This window comes from Littorina saxatilis, linkage group LG13, assembly GCF_037325665.1.
Source record: "Littorina saxatilis isolate snail1 linkage group LG13, US_GU_Lsax_2.0, whole genome shotgun sequence".
Classification (NCBI taxonomy): Eukaryota; Metazoa; Mollusca; class Gastropoda; order Littorinimorpha; family Littorinidae; genus Littorina; species Littorina saxatilis.
Window position 1 is genome coordinate 17,185,600 of NC_090257.1, and position 18,136 is coordinate 17,203,735.

At 41.9% G+C, this 18,136-nt stretch overlaps 2 protein-coding genes across 5 annotated transcripts in view; one reads left to right on the plus strand and one right to left on the minus strand.

The window, feature by feature from the left end:
* The window catches only part of LOC138983738 (flavin-containing monooxygenase 5-like), a 28,159-nt gene extending 15,115 nt beyond the window's left edge, over window positions 1-13,044 (minus strand). For all 3 annotated transcript variants that reach the window (XR_011461244.1, XR_011461243.1, XM_070357045.1), the window contains exons 1-3: window positions 12,617-13,044; window positions 7,195-7,364; window positions 5,507-5,662 (exon numbers count right to left, since the gene is read on the minus strand). Coding sequence is in view for 1 of the 3 variants with exons in the window: in XM_070357045.1 (XP_070213146.1) it covers window positions 5,507-5,662; window positions 7,195-7,364; window positions 12,617-12,804 (514 nt within the window). In the remaining 2 variants the exon portion in view is untranslated. The remainder of the gene's footprint in view (window positions 1-5,506; window positions 5,663-7,194; window positions 7,365-12,616) is intronic.
* Window positions 13,045-13,108: 64 nt separating this feature from the next.
* LOC138983740 (protein Mo25-like) overlaps window positions 13,109-18,136 on the plus strand; it is a 19,222-nt gene continuing 14,194 nt past the window's right edge. Inside the window, exons 1-2 of one of the 2 annotated variants that reach the window (XM_070357047.1) lie at window positions 13,109-13,180; window positions 15,038-15,225. In XM_070357047.1, the coding sequence (XP_070213148.1) occupies window positions 15,118-15,225 (108 nt within the window). In that variant the 5' untranslated portion in view covers window positions 13,109-13,180; window positions 15,038-15,117. Of the gene's footprint in view, window positions 13,181-14,756; window positions 14,806-15,037; window positions 15,226-18,136 lie in introns of those variants that run through there. The other variant, XM_070357048.1, reaches the window with a different exon arrangement.

Consider the following 18,136-nt stretch of genomic DNA (forward strand, 5'->3'; position numbering starts at 1 on the left):
ATACATATCTTTACTGAAGTTGTGTTTATTTTGAGGGCAAAAACAAACAGATCTCTAAATCACTGGTCACAAGAAGAGGAGTAAGACATGTTCATTGTCCTCTTCAAATCCAATAACCTTGAAACTTGAAATTATGAACAAGAAACAACAAACAAGTTACAGCCACAAATAATTTTCTTGAATATGCACAGCTGCCACAGTTTCTTGTTGCTTGAACCAAAGTAGTGCTGGTAAACATGATTTGATCACCTGAAGCAGAACCAGAACTATAAAGTAAAACAAATAATGGAGGGAAATTCTGGATTTTGAATAAAAACACAAACCTGTCAGTGTCAAGCTGTTGGGTTGGTTGGGCTGCCAGCCACCCACAAACATCAGCATGATATAAATGTAGTCAAGTGGCGTATCCAGCCTTATTGTGTAATTATCCCCAGCCCGACCCAGTTGCCTCCCCTGTCTATTATCTTCCCCTGACCCAAGTTGTGTCTCCAGCGAGGATTATTGTGTGTCTACTATCGTAGGGTAGACTCTTGACCGGATGCATTTCTAACCTCTTATCCCAGATTTAGGTGGTCGTTATGTAATGTGCCGCCGGACTGTCTGGGTATCGTTGGACGGCGTATTGTCAAGTGGGTGTCATTTCTTTTGACAGGAAACATCATAGAAGAGGTTTTAGTCTCTTACCTCCCCCCCCTTCTTTGTAACTGGTTGTAATCTAATGAGCCATATCCGGTGTGCGTAATATTTCCGGTGTGTGACACCTCTGTAACGATTTCTGCCTCTTTAACGATCCCTTTCATTGGGCAGGCATTTTAAGTAGAACGCCCCCCGTTGGCTTACACTAGGTAGCCTCCCTATTGGCTATTGGGAATCGGACGGTGACCAGCCTTTAAAAGACTGACCAGTTAGACTAGAGAGAGAACGCGATTTGGGATAGTGAGCTGTGTGCTGCTCGATTGTGTCGGTTGACGTGAACGGTCGAAGTGCTGACCATATTTGTCGCGAAGTTGTAATCAGTCGACTTGTGGTGTTAGATTCCGATACCTGTGCTCTTGTGTTTACGTTTCACTGCGTGTGCTCACTGAGGAGAATCTACACTGCTTTCTGGTGTTAACTTTCTGGTGTTAACTTTCTGGTGTTAACTTTCTGGTGTTAACTTTCTGGTGTTAACTTTCTGTTTGCTTCTGGTGTACGTTAAATAAAAGTCACGTTATCGCAACCTCTGTCTTGGCGTCTCATTTATGCTTCCTGGCCTATTCCCCCCCCCTTCCACTCCACCCTATCACATCTGGCGCTGCGAGCAGGGTTCAGGAAGTAGAGACGCCGTAGTTTAACACCAGAAAGCAGGGAAAGCAGTGTAGGACTAGGAGGTACTCGGCGTATCCAAGATGGCGGTCGACGGGGTTCCTAGACCCCAGTGGCAGATGTTCTCCCCTCCCAGGCTTCCCCTCTTCACTAGCAGCAAAGATGGCTGTCTGCTAGACGACTACGTCACAGAGGCTCGTCGCATCATTGCCCACTTCAACCTGGAGGCGCTGGGCGGCGAGGCTGCTGAATGGCTGATCCAGTCACTGGCTGGGCCTGCCAAGAAGGAGATCAACCTGCACCCCCCTCAGGCAACTGCCACGGCTGACCTTGTCTTGACCATCCTGCAGGACACGTTTGGGGACCACGCCAGCATTTCCACTCTACTAGCGTCGTTTTACAGCATCTGCCAGAGTCAAGAGGAGGGCATTCTCTCATATGCCCACAAGTTGCAGGCTCTGCAGGTGAAGACGAATGCTGTTGTTGCCGGTACAGTTACTGATGCTGCACTTCGTGAGCAATTCATGCACGGACTGTTCTTGCCTGCAATGAGACGGGACCTCATGCGCTTTGCGAGAGGGCGTGAGGCTGTCACTTTTGCGGCAGTCCGTGCAGAAGCTCTCAGGTGGATGAGGGAAGATTTCGAGGTGGTGACGAAGCAACAACAACAAGCAACAGAGAGCAGCACTGAGGTACGCAGCTTGCAATTACAAGTCAGCGAACTCGCCATCAAGTCAGCAGAGCTTCGAGCTGCCTTGCACCAACGCCCGCCGGCTGCCTCTCGTCAACAGCAACCATCCGCGAAGCCACGTTGTTGGCTTTGCAACCGCCACGGGCATCTACAGAGCAGGTGCCCTACCAAGCGGCATGGAGGTGAACAACCGCTGTCATGGAGACAGCCCAGTGAGCTACGTGTGGACCAGCAGTCAACATCCATCAAGCAACCGCCCCGCGAGCAGAGCAGTCAGACAGAGGAGGTTGTGACTGCTCAGGAACAGCTGACGTCGAAGCACGAGGCCTCCATTGACAGATTAGAGACCCGACTGAAGAAGGAACTGGAGGCCAAACAACAGTTACAGGATGAACGTTTTCAGAAGGACTTAGAAATACGCCAACTTAGAGAGCGGTTAGTTTTCAAGTGTGAAGAGGTGTCAATTGAGCGGAAAGCAGCAGGACACATTCGCAAAGACCTGGAAGCGTTGTTGCGACAGCAGCTCACAGAGAAAGAGCATCGGCTTGCGACAGCCCCAGTCCCCGTAGAGCTTCACGACGCTGACCCGATAACATTGTGGGATTCTGTGCTCAATTTGTCCTGCCCCTTTACTCCAAGTCCCAGCTAAACCACCCCCTCGTGAACAGTCAGGAAAACAATGTGCTGCTGTCATGTGGGCAATGTGTCATTTGTGAGACTGTTCGTGTTCTGCTAAGAGACTGTGTGTACACTATGAGTATTGATTGCCTGTTGTATTGTGTCTTGTATGAATGGGTTGGGTGACTGTGCGTGTCATCCGTTACCGTTTCTGATTTTATTTGTTGTTTCACTTGAGTGAACTTGTGTTTGATTTATAGATGTCATTTTCAGCTATTCCCGAGGCGCTGTACCTGCGAGGACGCAGTTGGTATAGAGCTGGGGGGGATGTAGTCAAGTGGCGTACACAGTCTTTTTGTGTAATTATCCCCAGCCCGACCCAGTTGCCTCCCCTGTCTATTATCTTCCCCTGACCCAAGTTGTGTCTCCAGCGAGGATTATTGTGTGTCTACTATCGTAGGGTAGACTCTTGACCGGATGCATTTCTAACCTCTTATCCCAGATTTAGGTGGTCGTTATGTAATGTGCCGCCGGACTGTCTGGGTATCGCTGGACGGCGTATTGTCAAGTGGGTGTCATTTCTTTTGACAGGAAACATCATAGAAGAGGTTTTAGTCTCTTACCCCTCTCCCCCTTCTTTGTAACTGGTTGTAATATAATGAGCCATATCCGGTGTGCGTAATATTTCCGGTGTGTGACACCTCTGTAACGATTTCTGCCTCTTTAACGATCCCTTTCATTGGGCAGGCATTTTAAGTAGAACGCCCCCCGTTGGCTTACACTAGGTAGCCTCCCTATTGGCTATTGGGAATCGGACAGTGGCCAGCCTTTAAAAGACTGACCAGTTAGACTAGAGAGAGAACGCGATTTGTGATATACTGAGCTGTGTGCTGCTCGATTGTGTCGGTTGACGTGAACGGTCGAAGTGCTGACCAAATTTGTCGCGAAGTTGTAATCAGTCGACTTGTGGTGTTAGATTCCGATACCTGTGCTCTTGTGTTTACGTTTCACTGAGTGTGCTCACTGAGGAGAATCTACACTGCTTTCTGGTGTTAACTTTCTGGTGTTAACTTTCTGGTGTTAACTTTCTGGTGTTAACTTTCTGGTGTTAACTTTCTGTTTGCTTCTGGTGTACGTTAAATAAAAGTCACGTTATCGCAACCTCTGTCTTGGCGTCTCATTTATGCTTCCTGGCCTAACCCCCCCCTCTTCCACTCCACCCGATCACATAAACATTCTCTTCACATATTCATACATCAAGTCCAATTATTTCTGTAAGAATTTTGCATTTAAGTCCTGCTCTTTCACTGATTTTCTGCTAACCATTCACAGAGCTGCTGTCACAAAGATGGCCGTTCAGTCAGGGGGAGATAATGCTCAAGGCAAACCATCCACTTCCTGTTCATATATGAAACATATATGAAAGCCAGTATTGCCAGTAATTCAGCATTGTCCAATTTTTTTTCTAAGTCCTAAATTCTCCTATGCAGAAACTAAGTGCTGATTCATATAAGAGTCATATAAGATTCATATAAGAAACATATAAGAGAACTATAGGTTTCTGGAAGTGCAGGTTCTCATATATGATTCATATATGATTCTTATATGAATTTGGGTACAGGCAAATCCGGATAAGACGAAATTGAAGGGACCGAATTGTTATTGTGTCCTATCCGAAATTTCGACTTGGTCATAGTACCGTGAACTACGAAAAAAATCAAAGAGACCGCTTGAGTATCAGTCAAACAACTTGTGATAATGCATGTTTCAGCTACTAGGTACTGCCCTGCCTTTGATCTGGCCCACACACAGATTTCCACTCTGTTAAACTCGGTCACTGACCGGTCACTGACCGGTCACTGACCCCCATGCAGGAAGTGTTTCCTCTCTCAGATATGACAGGGGAACCACCTCTCATGGCAAAAACTGGGTCATTGACCCCTGGGAAGAAGGTCGTGTCTGTAAACAAGGCCACCCAATGCCTTTGATCTGGCCGCACACACAGAGCACACAAGACTGAACAAAGACTGAATGAGAGGCAACCCACAATTTGAATTCTTCTTCTTCCGTATAGTAACCACGTGGTTCACCCGTGAACACACACAAACGTGGTTCACCCGTGAACACACACAAACACACACTGTGAGTACCACTCGCCTCTCCTTACTCCTCGCCCCCTCCTAACTTCACTTCATACTTTATTGCGTGCCGACTGACCAGTCGGTGTGGCGTCCGTGTAGAGAAGAAGGGAATAAGGTTACACAATGCGCTAGTGTGAGACGCCAAGTTTCGTGTTTCGAGTTGCTGTAGTAAATATAGAGTAAATTTTGTCTTTGGGACTGACTTTCTGTTGTGTGCTATCCGTCTTTCGACTTACGAAAGAGAAATCCCATTTCGAGCTCAGGGTACTTTGTACACATAGATAAAGAAGGGATAATTCCGGACCAGAATTTCTTTGTGTGCTAAGCGAATTTTTGACTTAACCGTTTGTGAGTTAGCTGGATTTGCCTGTATTTTTCATATAAGAGACTTATAAGAAACCTATTCCTACAACTGACATACATAGCTTTTTACTTGTCATATATGAAACTTATATGTTTCTTATAAGAAACTTATAGGTTTCTTATATGTCTCTTATATGGTCATATATGTTCATTTCATACGGGCAACGCCAACCCATGTCATGAGTTACGCCCGACATTTCTGTAACATCACAAGGCCCTTTATTGCTACTTCTTCTCCACACCCATTCATCTCTAACACCCAAACAACACTGTATGATAACACCAGTTTCTCAGAACAAATCCTAGCATATAACCATGTCATGTCCCAAATAGACACTTATATGGTTCTGGGGACAGAAAGGAAGTTAGCATAGCAGTCAGAACAAACCATTAAACGTTTCCTCCCCAGAGAAGGAAGGGGAGCTCGGCTTGGCGTGATGTCCAGATGCAATGGCCAGAAACCGGCATGTGATGGTTTGCGGCCGCCCTTCCAGGGTCTGTCCATCATCCTCCACCGTGTCTGTCACCACTTCCCATCTATCAGCTGTAAACATCAAATTGAGTTCAGTGTACAGTCAAACCCCCATTTTAAGACCCCCTGATCTAAGATTTCCCCACTAACTGACCTCCTTAGAAATAGGATAGGCTAGGAGCCAATAATATAAGATGTTTGGTGGCTTGTTGACAGACCAGCTTTTTTGTTGGTCCAAGGGGACCATATCGTCTTTTGTTTCATCTTTATCGACCAAGGCCGAAGGCCGCGGTTGATAAATATGAGACAAAAGGCGATATGCTCCCCGAGGACCAACAACAAAATGCTGGTCTGACGACAAGCCACCAAACATCGTTTTTGTCATCATTTTGGTTGTGCAACAAAATGCACAATAACCCACAGGGAGACGAATTTTTAGAATCCAACTCCGGGCCACAAAGCATCGTCACAGTAGCTCGAGATAACACGTCAACCTTGTATGTGACGTCAAACGTAGCTTGTTGACGCTTTTCTTCCAGTCTGAAAATGTACAGAGCTGCGATCATACGTGTGAGTTCAGTAAGTGTTGAGCATATTTCTTTTCTTTTTAAGTGTTTATGACTTTTCGTTGTGGATTTTGCGATTAGATCATTACAGAGATAAGTTGCAAATTGACCATGAGTCGCCGCGGTAATTATCAACATTGATTGGGTCTTTGAGAGTGAATGCTTACAATCGTTGTCCTCGGAAACACAAATCAAAAGCCGCGATGGTTCCACACATCAAACAATCAGCCTGATTGGCTTTTACTTTGACAATACACGTTTCACCTGAAAGCTCAAACCCATTCACCACCTCGATTTATTGCATGGGGAACATGAGATTTATTTCCCAGGTGTTTGTGAATGAAAACTCGTGAAAATGATGACAATTTCTATTATTAAAATTTTTTAATTTTGAGGTTGCGCTCTCTTGTTTCCGTTGCGACGATAACCTAAAAAAGTTCCTGCAATGTTCCTGATCCTGACTTCCTCATTTTCTCAGATTTTCTGCTCAAAACCTCTGTAAATTTACCACCATTTTAAGACATGATTTTCTCAGATTTTCTGCTCATAACCTCTGTAAATTTACCTCCATTTTAAGACCTGATTTTCTCAGATTTTCTGCTCATAACCTCTGTAAATTTACCCCCATTTAAAGACATGATTTTCTCAGATCGTAGGAGGTCTTAAAAGGGGGTTCCACTGTATTTGAACAGCGAAACCCTAGTGGGACTCATTCCAATGCTGAAGAAGAAGAAAAACAGTTAGATCATTAAGTGAAAAGTAAATTGTTTCTTTATGTGTTCACTAGCAGGAATACCGGCCTGGCTCTCGCTGATCAAGACACAGCCTCAACAAGTCTTAATTTTATTTGCTCACAGACACATGCACCCATTTATAAACAGCAATCCCTTTTACACCCAACACTCACACACAATGTGAACAGTCTTAGATTGATTTATCTTATTCAAGCAAAATAATGACTCCCAATGCTGACCTAGGCTCAATGCGCTTCTTTTTCGCAAGCTGTTTAATGACTATTCATGTGGTTTTTTACCTTACCTTTCTGTGTGAGGCTAATGACTTTAGTGTTGAAACGGATGATTTCCTGTAGTTTGAAATTCTTGGTGTAGTCCACAATATATTGAGCCATTTCACTGTGGTGAGGATAGTCTGTAGCCTCCTTGTGGAAGGGGAAGTCAGAGAAGCAGTAGTTGTATTTGGAGACATTGCTGAAAATAAAAAATAAGGATGATTGTCATCATTTTCACGAGTTTTCATTCACAAACACCTGGGAAATAAATCTCATGTTTCCCATGCAATAAATCGAGGTGGTGAATGGGTGTGAGCTTTCAGGTGAAACGTGGATTGTCGAAGTAAAAGCCAATCAGGCTGATTGTTTGATGTGTGGAACCATCGCGGCTTTGGATTTGTGTTTCCGAGGACAACGATTGTAAGTATTCACTCTCAAAGATCAATGTTGACAATTACCGCGGCGACTCATGGTCAATTTGCAACTTATCTCTGTAATCGCAAAATCCACAACGAAAAGTCATAAACACTTGAAAAGAAAAGAAATATGCTGAACACTTATACTGAACTCACACGTATGATCGCAGCTCTGTACATTTTCAGACTGGAAGAAAAGCGTCAACAAGCTACGTTTGACGTCACATACAAGGTTGACGTGTTATCTCGAGCTACTGTGACGATGCTTTGTGGCCCGGAGTTGGATTCTAAAAATTCGTCTCCCTGTGGGTTATTGTGCATTTTGTTGCACAACCAAAATGATGACAAAAACGATGTTTGGTGGCTTGTCGTCAGACCAGCATTTTGTTGTTGGTCCTCGGGGAGCATATCGCCTTTTGTCTCATATTTATCAACCGCGGCCTTCGGCCTTGGTCGATAAAGATGAAACAAAAGACGATATGGTCCCCTTGGACCAACAAAAAAGCTGGTCTGTCAACAAGCCACCAAACATCTTATAATGTGTGCTTCAATAAAAAGGCTGTCAATGAACCCACACAGGTGCATACATGTGAACACTCTTCCACATGTATACACAATGTACACAAAGAATTACACTAATCTGCATCAAATTAAACTTTACTGTCCTGTAGTTTTATCCCAGAGTAGCCAGATGTATCCCACATACACTACTCACTTTGATTCAGCCCCTGTTCTTGCCGCGATACTAAATAAGGTTCATACATTTTTGCTACAAAACTGTGGCTACAGTTTGGGGCCGAAGTTCACAAAAAAATATTTTCTCTTTTCTCTATTTTCAGTCTGTGTTTGTACCTGTGGCTATGATATCTTTTCTCTCTCTCTTTTTCTCTTTAGGCCTAAAAAAAAAAAGGTGTGGTTACGGTAACCCGACCTACCCTATCTTTAGGGGCCGACCCTATAACTTTTTATTACATTTGTCAAAACAAAACAAAAAACAAAAAAAAACAGTGCAAAAAACGCAATGAAAGCAAAAGCCCTCGAGTCGCACTATTTCCCTGTCAAGTAGGTTTAATTTGTACACATTAGAAAAAAAAGTAAAAAAAAAAAAAAAAGTGATTGCCTACCTTCCTACTATACCCTATTTTATGTATGCGTACGTGGATGCATGGGGGCGCTCATTAATGTGTGTGTGTGCGTGTGCGCATGTGGTCTCTCGCTTTCTCACTTTTTACATTTAGTCAAGTTTTGACTAAATGTTTTAACATAGAGGGGGAATCGAGACGAGGGTCGTGGTGTATGTGTGTGTGTGTGTGTGTCTGTGCGTGTGTGTGTGTAGAGCGATTCAGACTAAACTACTTGACCGATCTTTATGAAATTTGACATGAGAGTTCCTGGGAATGATATCCCCGGACGTTTTTTTTCATTTTTTCGATAAATACCTTTGATGATGTCATATCCGGCTTTTTGTAAAAGTTGAGGCGGCACTGTCACACCCTCATTTTTCAATCAAATTGATTGAAATTTTGGCAAAGCAATCTTCGACGAAGGCCGGACTTTGGTATTGCATTTTAGCTTGGTGGCTTAAAAACTAATGAATGAATTTGGTCATTAAAAATCGGAATCTTGTAATTAAAATTATTTTTTTATTAAACGATCCAAAAATAATTTCATCTTATTCTTCGACATTTTCTGATTCCAAAAACATATACATATATATGTTAAATTTGGATTACAAACAAGCTCTGAAAATTAAAAATATGAAAATTATGATTAAAATTAATGTTCCGAAATCGATTTAAAAACAATTTCATCTTATTCCTTGTCGGTCCCTAATTCCAAAAACATATAGATATGATATGTTTGGATTAAAAACAAACTCAGTAAGCTAAAAAGAATAGACATACAGAAAAGCGTGTTATCCTGCTCAGCGCGACCACTACCGCACTATTCTGCATGGCTTGTCGATTTCACTGCCTTTGCCACGAGCGGTGGACTGACGAAACTACTAGTATGTGCAGGTCTTGGTGAAAAAAGCAGTGCGTTCAGTTTCATTCTGTGAGTTCGACAGCTTGACTAAATGTTGTTATTTTGCCTTACGCGACTTGTTCTTTCTTTCTCTCTCTCTATCTCTCTCTGTACGTGCGCATCTGTGTGTGTGTGTTGTTGTACAGCTGTGTGGTTGTGTGTGTGAGAGAAAGAGATAGGGCGGACAGCCGAGTGTGAGGATGTGTGTGCGTGCCCCTGCTTGCGCAGTTGTGTATGTGGATATGTGTTACATGTATGTGTGTGGATACGTGTGGATGTTTGTGTGGATGTGTGTGTGTGCCTGTGTGAGAGAAAGAGATCAAATTTTCTTTCATGAGGGTCTTGGCATAAGCATTACAAAGGAGCTTTTTTTCATCCAAGAGAGAATTGAATTGAACTTTATTTAACAAGGATTAAGATTTAAGGCTACGCCTTTTCTTACAATCTGTCCTTGGGACGCACAGACACACAATGATAAAATTGAAAAATTAAAAATTAAAAAGTTAAAAAGTTAACCAACAAAAGGAGGTCAGAAAACTTCAGCACGTGATGATAAAGATGACGATGATGATGATGATGAATATGAGGCATGAAGAGCATACATATAATTATGTGGTTATTCATAAAATCAAATGCATACTTTGCAAGTAATTATAAGTACAAGCTGGTAGCAATCGAACATGTAGCAATAGTACAACAAAAATATGTTCAGAATATACAATGCACAGCATATCTTTGACGTAATACTAAGTGTGGTAAATCAAAACGCGTTAAACTACTCAGACATTAAGTGTTTTTTGACACATTTTTTAAAACTTTTTTATGACTTTAAGTGCTTAAAGGATGATGGAAGTGAATTCCAAACTGATGTACCCGAAAAAGCAAGACTGGTCTTATAAAGGTCAATTCGTGGAATCGGTGGGATCATATCTGTCGGTAGCTTTATTAAAATTTAAATAATGATGTAATGTAAATCGGCACTTTACCGTAATACAATTTATGCATGAAAATGGCTTTCTTTAACTTGAGATGCTTTTCCAGTGGAAGAAAGTTAAGCCTTTTTGATTTCATATCTGTTGGGGCATTATCCTTTACGATGAGTTTAGCCGAGCGACAATAGAGAGAGTCTAACTTTTTCAAGTGGACATCACTGCTGCCATCCCAGAGGGTCGAAACATAATTGATGTGAGGCATTACATGAGCATGGTGGAACATTTCCAGAGTCCTTCTGTCTGTAAATTGCTTTAACTTGGATAGGAGAAAAACGTTCCATGGCTACTTTCTTGCGAGAGAGAGAGAGAGAGAGAGAGAGAGAGAGAGAGAGAGAGAGAGAGAGAGAGAGAGAGAGAGAGAGAGAGAGAGAGAGAGAGAGAGAGAGAGAGAGAGAGAGAATAAGAATTTGTCTTGAGCTCGGGGGTATGCAGTGACCTGGCTGGTTGACTACTGTGCCAAAGGCATTACACTTCTTCTTAAGGCCAAAAAAAAAAAATAGGTGTGGTTACGGTAACATAGCCAAAAAAAATAGGGTAGGAAGGTAGGCAATCACTTTTTTTTTTTTAACTTTTTTTTCTAATGTGTACAAATTAAACCTACTTGACATGGAAATAAGTGTGCGACTCGGGCGCTTTCGCTTTCATTGCGTTTTCTGCACTCGTTTTCTTGGTTTTTGTGGGTTTTTTTTTACAAATGTAATAAAAAGTTATAGGGTCGGCCCCTAAAAATAGGGTAGGTCGGGTTACCGTAACCACACCTATTTTTTTTGAAGGCCTAAACAAGAATGTATGAATCAACCCGAATTTGCACTTGCAAATCTGTAAAACAAAAACACACACCTTTTTACCTCCGTTTTGCTCAATAACTTTTTGTGAGGTCTTGACTATAGTGATATTTTTCATTCAAAGTTATCCAACAAATATCTTGATTGAGCGAGATTGTTCTAAAAAAAAGCATGTACCAAAAGCAAGCAAGACTGATATCAGTCATGTGTTAGGGGATACTGATAATCAGACACTGATTGTAAAGGTACGTCTGTTCTAAATGAATGTAACAGCGCTTACTTGAAAAGGAGACCAGAAAACTCCTAAGACATGTCATATTCTTAGCGTGACCAACAAACTACTTTTCACATCATATAGATCAAGCCCAGCAATTGTTAAAACTAAGGCCAAAAACAAAAAGTTGTATGTTTCTGGTCACCCGACCCTACCTAGTTTTTTCCCGCCGACCCTAGACTTTTTTTTATTGCATTTGTAAAAAAAAAAAGCAAAAAAAAAAAGCCTCAAAACGAAAGTAACAGACGGCAGACGACACAAGGGGGATAACCCTGCATCCCTTTTGTCTCATTTGTTTTGTAATGTGTTGTCTTTCTCTTTGTATAGTAAGTCCAGTCTCTTTGCGTCACTGTATAGTTATTTTCTACCCTGACCAACAACAACAACAAACAAACAAAAAACAAAAAAAATCCCTACCTACCTACCCTATTTTTTGTAGCCATGTTACCAGAAACATACAACTTTTTTTGTGAGGCCTAATTGAACTCAAAGGATGACACAGTAATTTAGACATAACAAATTACAACATAACCGCTGCGTGACAAGTCGTAGGGATGTCGCTAAACATTTTTTCTTTGAAACACAATTAGTGGGTTTTCATGTAAGCTCCATATAACTGACGCTACAGAATAAATTCTACCTGCTTCACTACATTTATTTTTGCATTAGAAGTTGAATTGCCTCTGCGTCAGCATCTGTTCTAACTGCTATAATGTTGTAAACACACGTTTTAGACTGATCTCGGCAAGTTCTTATGAAGAGATGTTGCCACTTCACCGATTGTCTTACAATTTTAACCATGCATGTTACAATTATAACTCTCAAACTGTGATTTTTCAGTTAATAGCAGCACGCTCATATACATGTATTAATAATTAAGTTTCTGTGGCAAAAATTGTCATCTGTAAGTATAATCTAAAAGATTGTGATAACAGACTTAATGCACCTGAGCAACTTACATGTGTGTACAGCGCATTACACCATAATCTTTCTCCCGGTAATTCCACAAGCCACCGACCTCGCCCGTTCTCTCCAGAATGATCACTTTGAATCCATCTTCACGCATACATTTTCCTGTGACAAGCCCTGAAATTCCCGCTCCTATGACTACCACGTCTGTCTCCGTTGTGTTCTCGGTTTCTTCCATGCTCGGGTTTGATTTTCGAAAATGAAACTAGACTTTCTTTTGGGCTGAAGCCAGTGAAGGCACAGAACGGATCTTTTCGTGTGACTATATCAATGGACTGAGAACATCAGGCGCGAGGAAGACGCGTGCAGCCAAAGGATCAGAGTTCAATTTTCGCTGGGTGAGTAGCGCTACATGCGTTGAGTCGGGTATGTCAGATAAGAAATCGAAACTAAGGCCTTCTTGGGAAAGGTTTGTCAAATTTGCAGACGACAGCCCATGTCGGCATGTGACTTTTGTTGGTGGCTGGTCAACTTCCGTGTCTGCGCATACACTGTGCTCGTGACGTCATGATCCGGCAGAACTTTTTGGTCGTAGTAGTGTCTCGTTTTCTGTGGTAAGTCTTTTTCTTCACCTTTTGATCATGTTTGTAAAAAACGAACTGAAATAATACGTCTATTTTGGTTGTTATTTTTTTCTTTTTGTCTAGTCATGTGAAAATGTGAAGGGGAATTTGTCTACTTTTTTCTCTTCGACTCCTCTTCGGTGGTCCCTACGTTCGCCATGTTCCACATCTCGCTTGAATGGAATGATTGTTTCACCTTCCGCAATTGCTGTGTCGTTTGTTTTGGCTTAATATATGTGTAACTCATTGAGAATACTGAATGGATATCCAACCTGTAGGATGAGCTGGCGCTGAAGAAGAATAAATGGCCACAACTGAACCTGTCGAGTCGAGTGAGACTCTGTGAGAAGTCAAGTTGGGGAAGGTGGTCGATTTGGTATTAACGGTTGACCTATTTCGACGTCTAACTGAAGACATATTCAGTCAGTTATTATTCTAACCTCCATTTTAACTGTTTCTTTTCTTTAAGTTGGTCTGTTTATGTTAACGGATGGATGTGACCAGCATTTCGACATAATTTGGGCGTTTATGCGGGCACCTGATTACCTCCCTCAATCAATTTAAGTGCTCAAGAGTTGCTTCCCTTGGTGTCCTCACTTGAAAACGTCGTGGGTGTGGCAAACCAGCAACAAAACGGCCGTAAATGGGATTGTTTGAACAATAGACATACACCTACAAATTACCCATTTATCAGTCAGTGATTCATTTCTACGCAGATTTAAGTCGTTCATATGTTTGAGTCTATTTGTGTACTACTCTTTTAGCTCATCCTTTATTCCTTATCATACAGATAACAACTGTACAAGTCCCGTACAGATAAACAATGATAAGTTTTTTTCAGTTTGCTTCCTCCTTTTCCCCCCTTTCTTCTTATTACAGTTATTCAAAGGAATTTCAAATCAGTCTCTAAAATTAGCTCATTTGAAGTGACATCACATACTGAGAGAGAACATAGCTCATAAGAGTCATAATACTCATTCAGTTAAATCCATACAACTAGGCCTAAGTGATTCACAGAATTATACTGCTTCAAATCAACCTTACTGTTTGCTCTGGACAAACCATTTTCTTTGGGTAAAAAAGGTGGGGGGTGGGTAAGTAAAGGGTTACAGGTATATGATAATTTCATGAGTAAATTATGAGTAAATAACAGATTAATGCAGCTTCCTCTGTGGAAATTAAAGATTTCAGTTACAAATTGAATTAAACTTAAGAGCACTACAGACCTTTACAAGCTTGCTTAAAATGTACACATGCAGAGAGAGAGAGAGAGAGAGAGAGAGAGAGAGAGAGAGAGAGAGAGAGAGAGACACACAGAGGCAGAGTGGCAAATAGCCCTGTTTTAAGAAAGGGGGAAAGCATGACACATCTGTCAGCCACATTAGTTTGTCACTGTGTCAGTCTCACCAGGCAGTTCATGATTGCAAGTACGCACGATTGTTTTGGGAGGCGGGGGCATTGGCAAGTTGCAGCTGCAACCAACCAGTTTCACCAACTTGCAGTGCACACATGTGTTAGTCACTAACAGTACTTCCAGGTACTAAGACTTTACAGCTACAAGTTTTCTGCGAGAGAGTTAGAACACAGAAAAGGTTAGCTGAACTGAACCAGCTCCAGTAAGTTGGGTCAAGTTTGTAACGTAAGCATCCCATGAAGTACATGTATGAACAAAATTACACAGTCTGGATGTAAGAAAAATAATATTTGTAGATATTATTATCATTATCAGCCCCTGGGGCCAACATTTTCTTTAAAAACTTGTGTGAAACTTGTGTTATGTGAAACTAGCTTAAATTGAATTTTTTTTGTAGCTTTGACCGTGTACAGTGTCTTTTCTTCTGTTGACAGATATTGCCTAGAGTGACGGAGAGGAGTACGCATCCAAGACCCAGGACAGGAGCGACGTGGTCACAGACAGATCGGGCGCCATGCCGCTTTTTGGCACCAAAACTAAAAGCCCGCAGGATCTGGTCAAGTCCCTGAAGGATTCCTTGGGTCAAGTGGCCAAGGAAAAAGGGGAGAAGGAGGCAAAGAAGGTAAACATATCTGCTTTGTGTGTTTGAAGCTGTCATGCACTATATGGAACCCCTGTTTAAAAATGAAAACAAACTGCTTTTAAGACCTGCCCCCTTTTAAGACGCTAGTTTTTCAGATTTTTAAAAATCAAAATGTCTGTAAATGTGCCTCCATTTTTTAGACTGGCTTCTTCTGTAGGCCTGATTGTCTCAGATTTTCTGATTGTCTTTAAAAAGAAAAGAGTTGCGACTTCCAGGCCAGCGTTGTCAGTAGTTATAAATAATCTACAGTCCCTCTGATGAGATGACATGACCTTCAACCAAAGGACACCTTTACACAGAGTTAGTGGGTGTCCATGAAGCACAGCGTCAACCTCAGACCTCAACTTATTCCTCTTTTTAAGAAGCTGCTGCTGTGTCACTGTCACAAAGGTGGATTAAATAGGTTACACACCTTCAGCTTGTCTCGGCTGTCTTGGATATATATATTTAAAAAAATGCTCGCATTTTTCATAATCCGCTAACTTCGCCCATTGTTTTTGATATCCACTAAGCCTCTGCATGTAACTCTTACATCTTGTGCTTGTATCAGATATGTGTCTTTTGTCACTAAACAGTTTTGATTCTGCTCTTTTGGGGTAAAAGGTACAACTACAAGAAAGCTGCAGAGAAATTAATTCAGTCTTCTGTGTAGTACATCCTTGTCCATGTTGAGTTTAAAAGCTGGTTGATCGGGTAACTTTGCTCACAGTCACACTTGCAGTGTGGGTTTACCTTTGTTAGAAATTAATTGGCTGTTTGCCCTGATCTTCCTGGTGTGAAAGCAGTAATGAGTAATTGAGTAGACAAGAAGATTATTATTGTCAACTTTATTAATTAATAATAATCCTTGTTATACTATATGCGCTTGTCGCATGTGTTACAATACATGCAGAACAATACCTCTGTACATTTCACTTTCAATAAAGACTTCATTAGGTTCTCTTCAGATATCAAGTATATAGCTATGATGTGTCCCTTGGGATTTCTGAGATAAATGTTGCCTTGCCATGCTAGACTTGTGGCTGTCTGTGTGGATGAATTATGCAGTGTCGTGGTCTTGTTTTCCAGATGAAATGAAAGCATAAATCTTATGATGTAAGACATTCCAAGCGGTGCTTTTTCAGTTTTTGTCACTATTCTTGTCCTGTCATTGTCAAGACTAGAATTATTTTGCCAGTGAAATGTGCAGAGGTGTTGTTATGCAAACATGTAACACATGCACAGTTGGTTTGGATACATAGTGATCTGAACATTTTTCTGATCAACATGTGTTTAGCCAAAGAAGCAGCATTATTATAGAGGATTTCTGACATGCAGGAGCTGCTGTTACTGCCTATAAAGTATTTGTATTTGATCAATTTCTCTTCCCTGATTCAGCTAGGTAGGGAAAAGAGCTGAAGATAGTGATTCTGTCTTGTTCACCTCCTTTCTGTATTGAATGTCTCGGTGCATGGACCTTTAACATTTTCACAGTAAATTTCAGGAGCAAGGGGGGAGAGAAAGCTTTTTTTTTTTTGGGGGGGGGGGGGGGGGGGGTGTTGGTAAAGAGGAGGGAGGGAAAGTGTAAGGAGAACCAACTGTTGTTATATCACTTTTCTCTGTTTGACCTTTGAGTGATGGGTTTATTGATTTGACATGGTGTGGGTGGACTTCAGCAAGGGTGAAGAGCTGAAGTCAGGGAAAGTTGTTAACTTTTTGTGGGCAGTAGGATGACTTGACTCCCTGACTGATAAGTGTGTGTTCAGGTGAGGAAAGCGAAAAAGAGAGAGAGGGGGGGGGGGGGGTTGGGGACAAGAGAAAAGGTTCATAAAGGAAGAGGGCACATGGACACAAGAGAGAGAGATAGTTGGGATATGCAAGGATGGCCAAATCGCCCGCCCGGTCGCCAGGGTTGAGTGAACATTCTGCCGGGCGAGTAGAAAACATCTGGCAGCTCACCCGGCTGGCGAGTGAAAATTCTGGTCAAATTCGAAACAAATTTCGGAAGAACCATCGCGTTTCTCACTGTGATACCTCCTGTAGTCCATTGGGCCTGATCAAGGGAGCGAAACGGAGCTCTATCATCCATACTCCATACCACAGTTTTCTGAATAAAGTTGTCATCAGAAAAATACCCCCCGCGGGTTAGAGGGAAGAATTTACCCCATCATGTCGTAAGAGGCGACTAACGGATTCTGTTTCTCCTTTTACCCTTGTTAAGTGTTTCTTGTATAGAATACAGTCAATGTTTGTAAAGATTTTAGTCAAGCAGTATGTAAGAAATGTTAAGTCCTTTGTACTGGAAACTTGCATTCTCCCAGTAAGGTAATATATTGTACTACGTTGCAAGCCCCTGGAGCAATTTTTTTATTAGTGCTTTTATTTTGTGAACAAGAAACAATTAACAAGTGGCTCTATCCCATCTCCCCCCCTTTCCCCGTCGCGATAATAACCTTTGTGGTTGAAAACGACGTTAAACACCAAATAAATAAAGAAAGAAAGATCAGAAAAATATGCTATGCTGTGTTACTTTTTTATGGTGTGTTGCGGGCTAGTGACGTTTCTGGCGGGCTATAAGTAACTTTCATGAAGTTCCGGGCTAGTAGTAGTAAAAACTAAAATGTTTGAGATTTGGCTTTCTGGATATGAGGAGGAGAAGGGATGTTCAGAGAGGTGAGAGAGAGAGAGAATGCAGTTGGGGTATGGTGACCAGAGGAAAAGAGTGCACAGCGAGGGAGAGTTAGTGTGTGTTTGGAGGTGCAAATGATTTGTTGTGTGGTGAACACTTGTTAAGGGTTCTCCTGCCATGCCAGTGTTTGGCATCTGAAGCAGAAAGAGTGCACCCTCATTGATCAGCTGCTGTGTTATTGATGGGCTCATCCTATTACAGGATGCACAGCCTCTCTCTCTC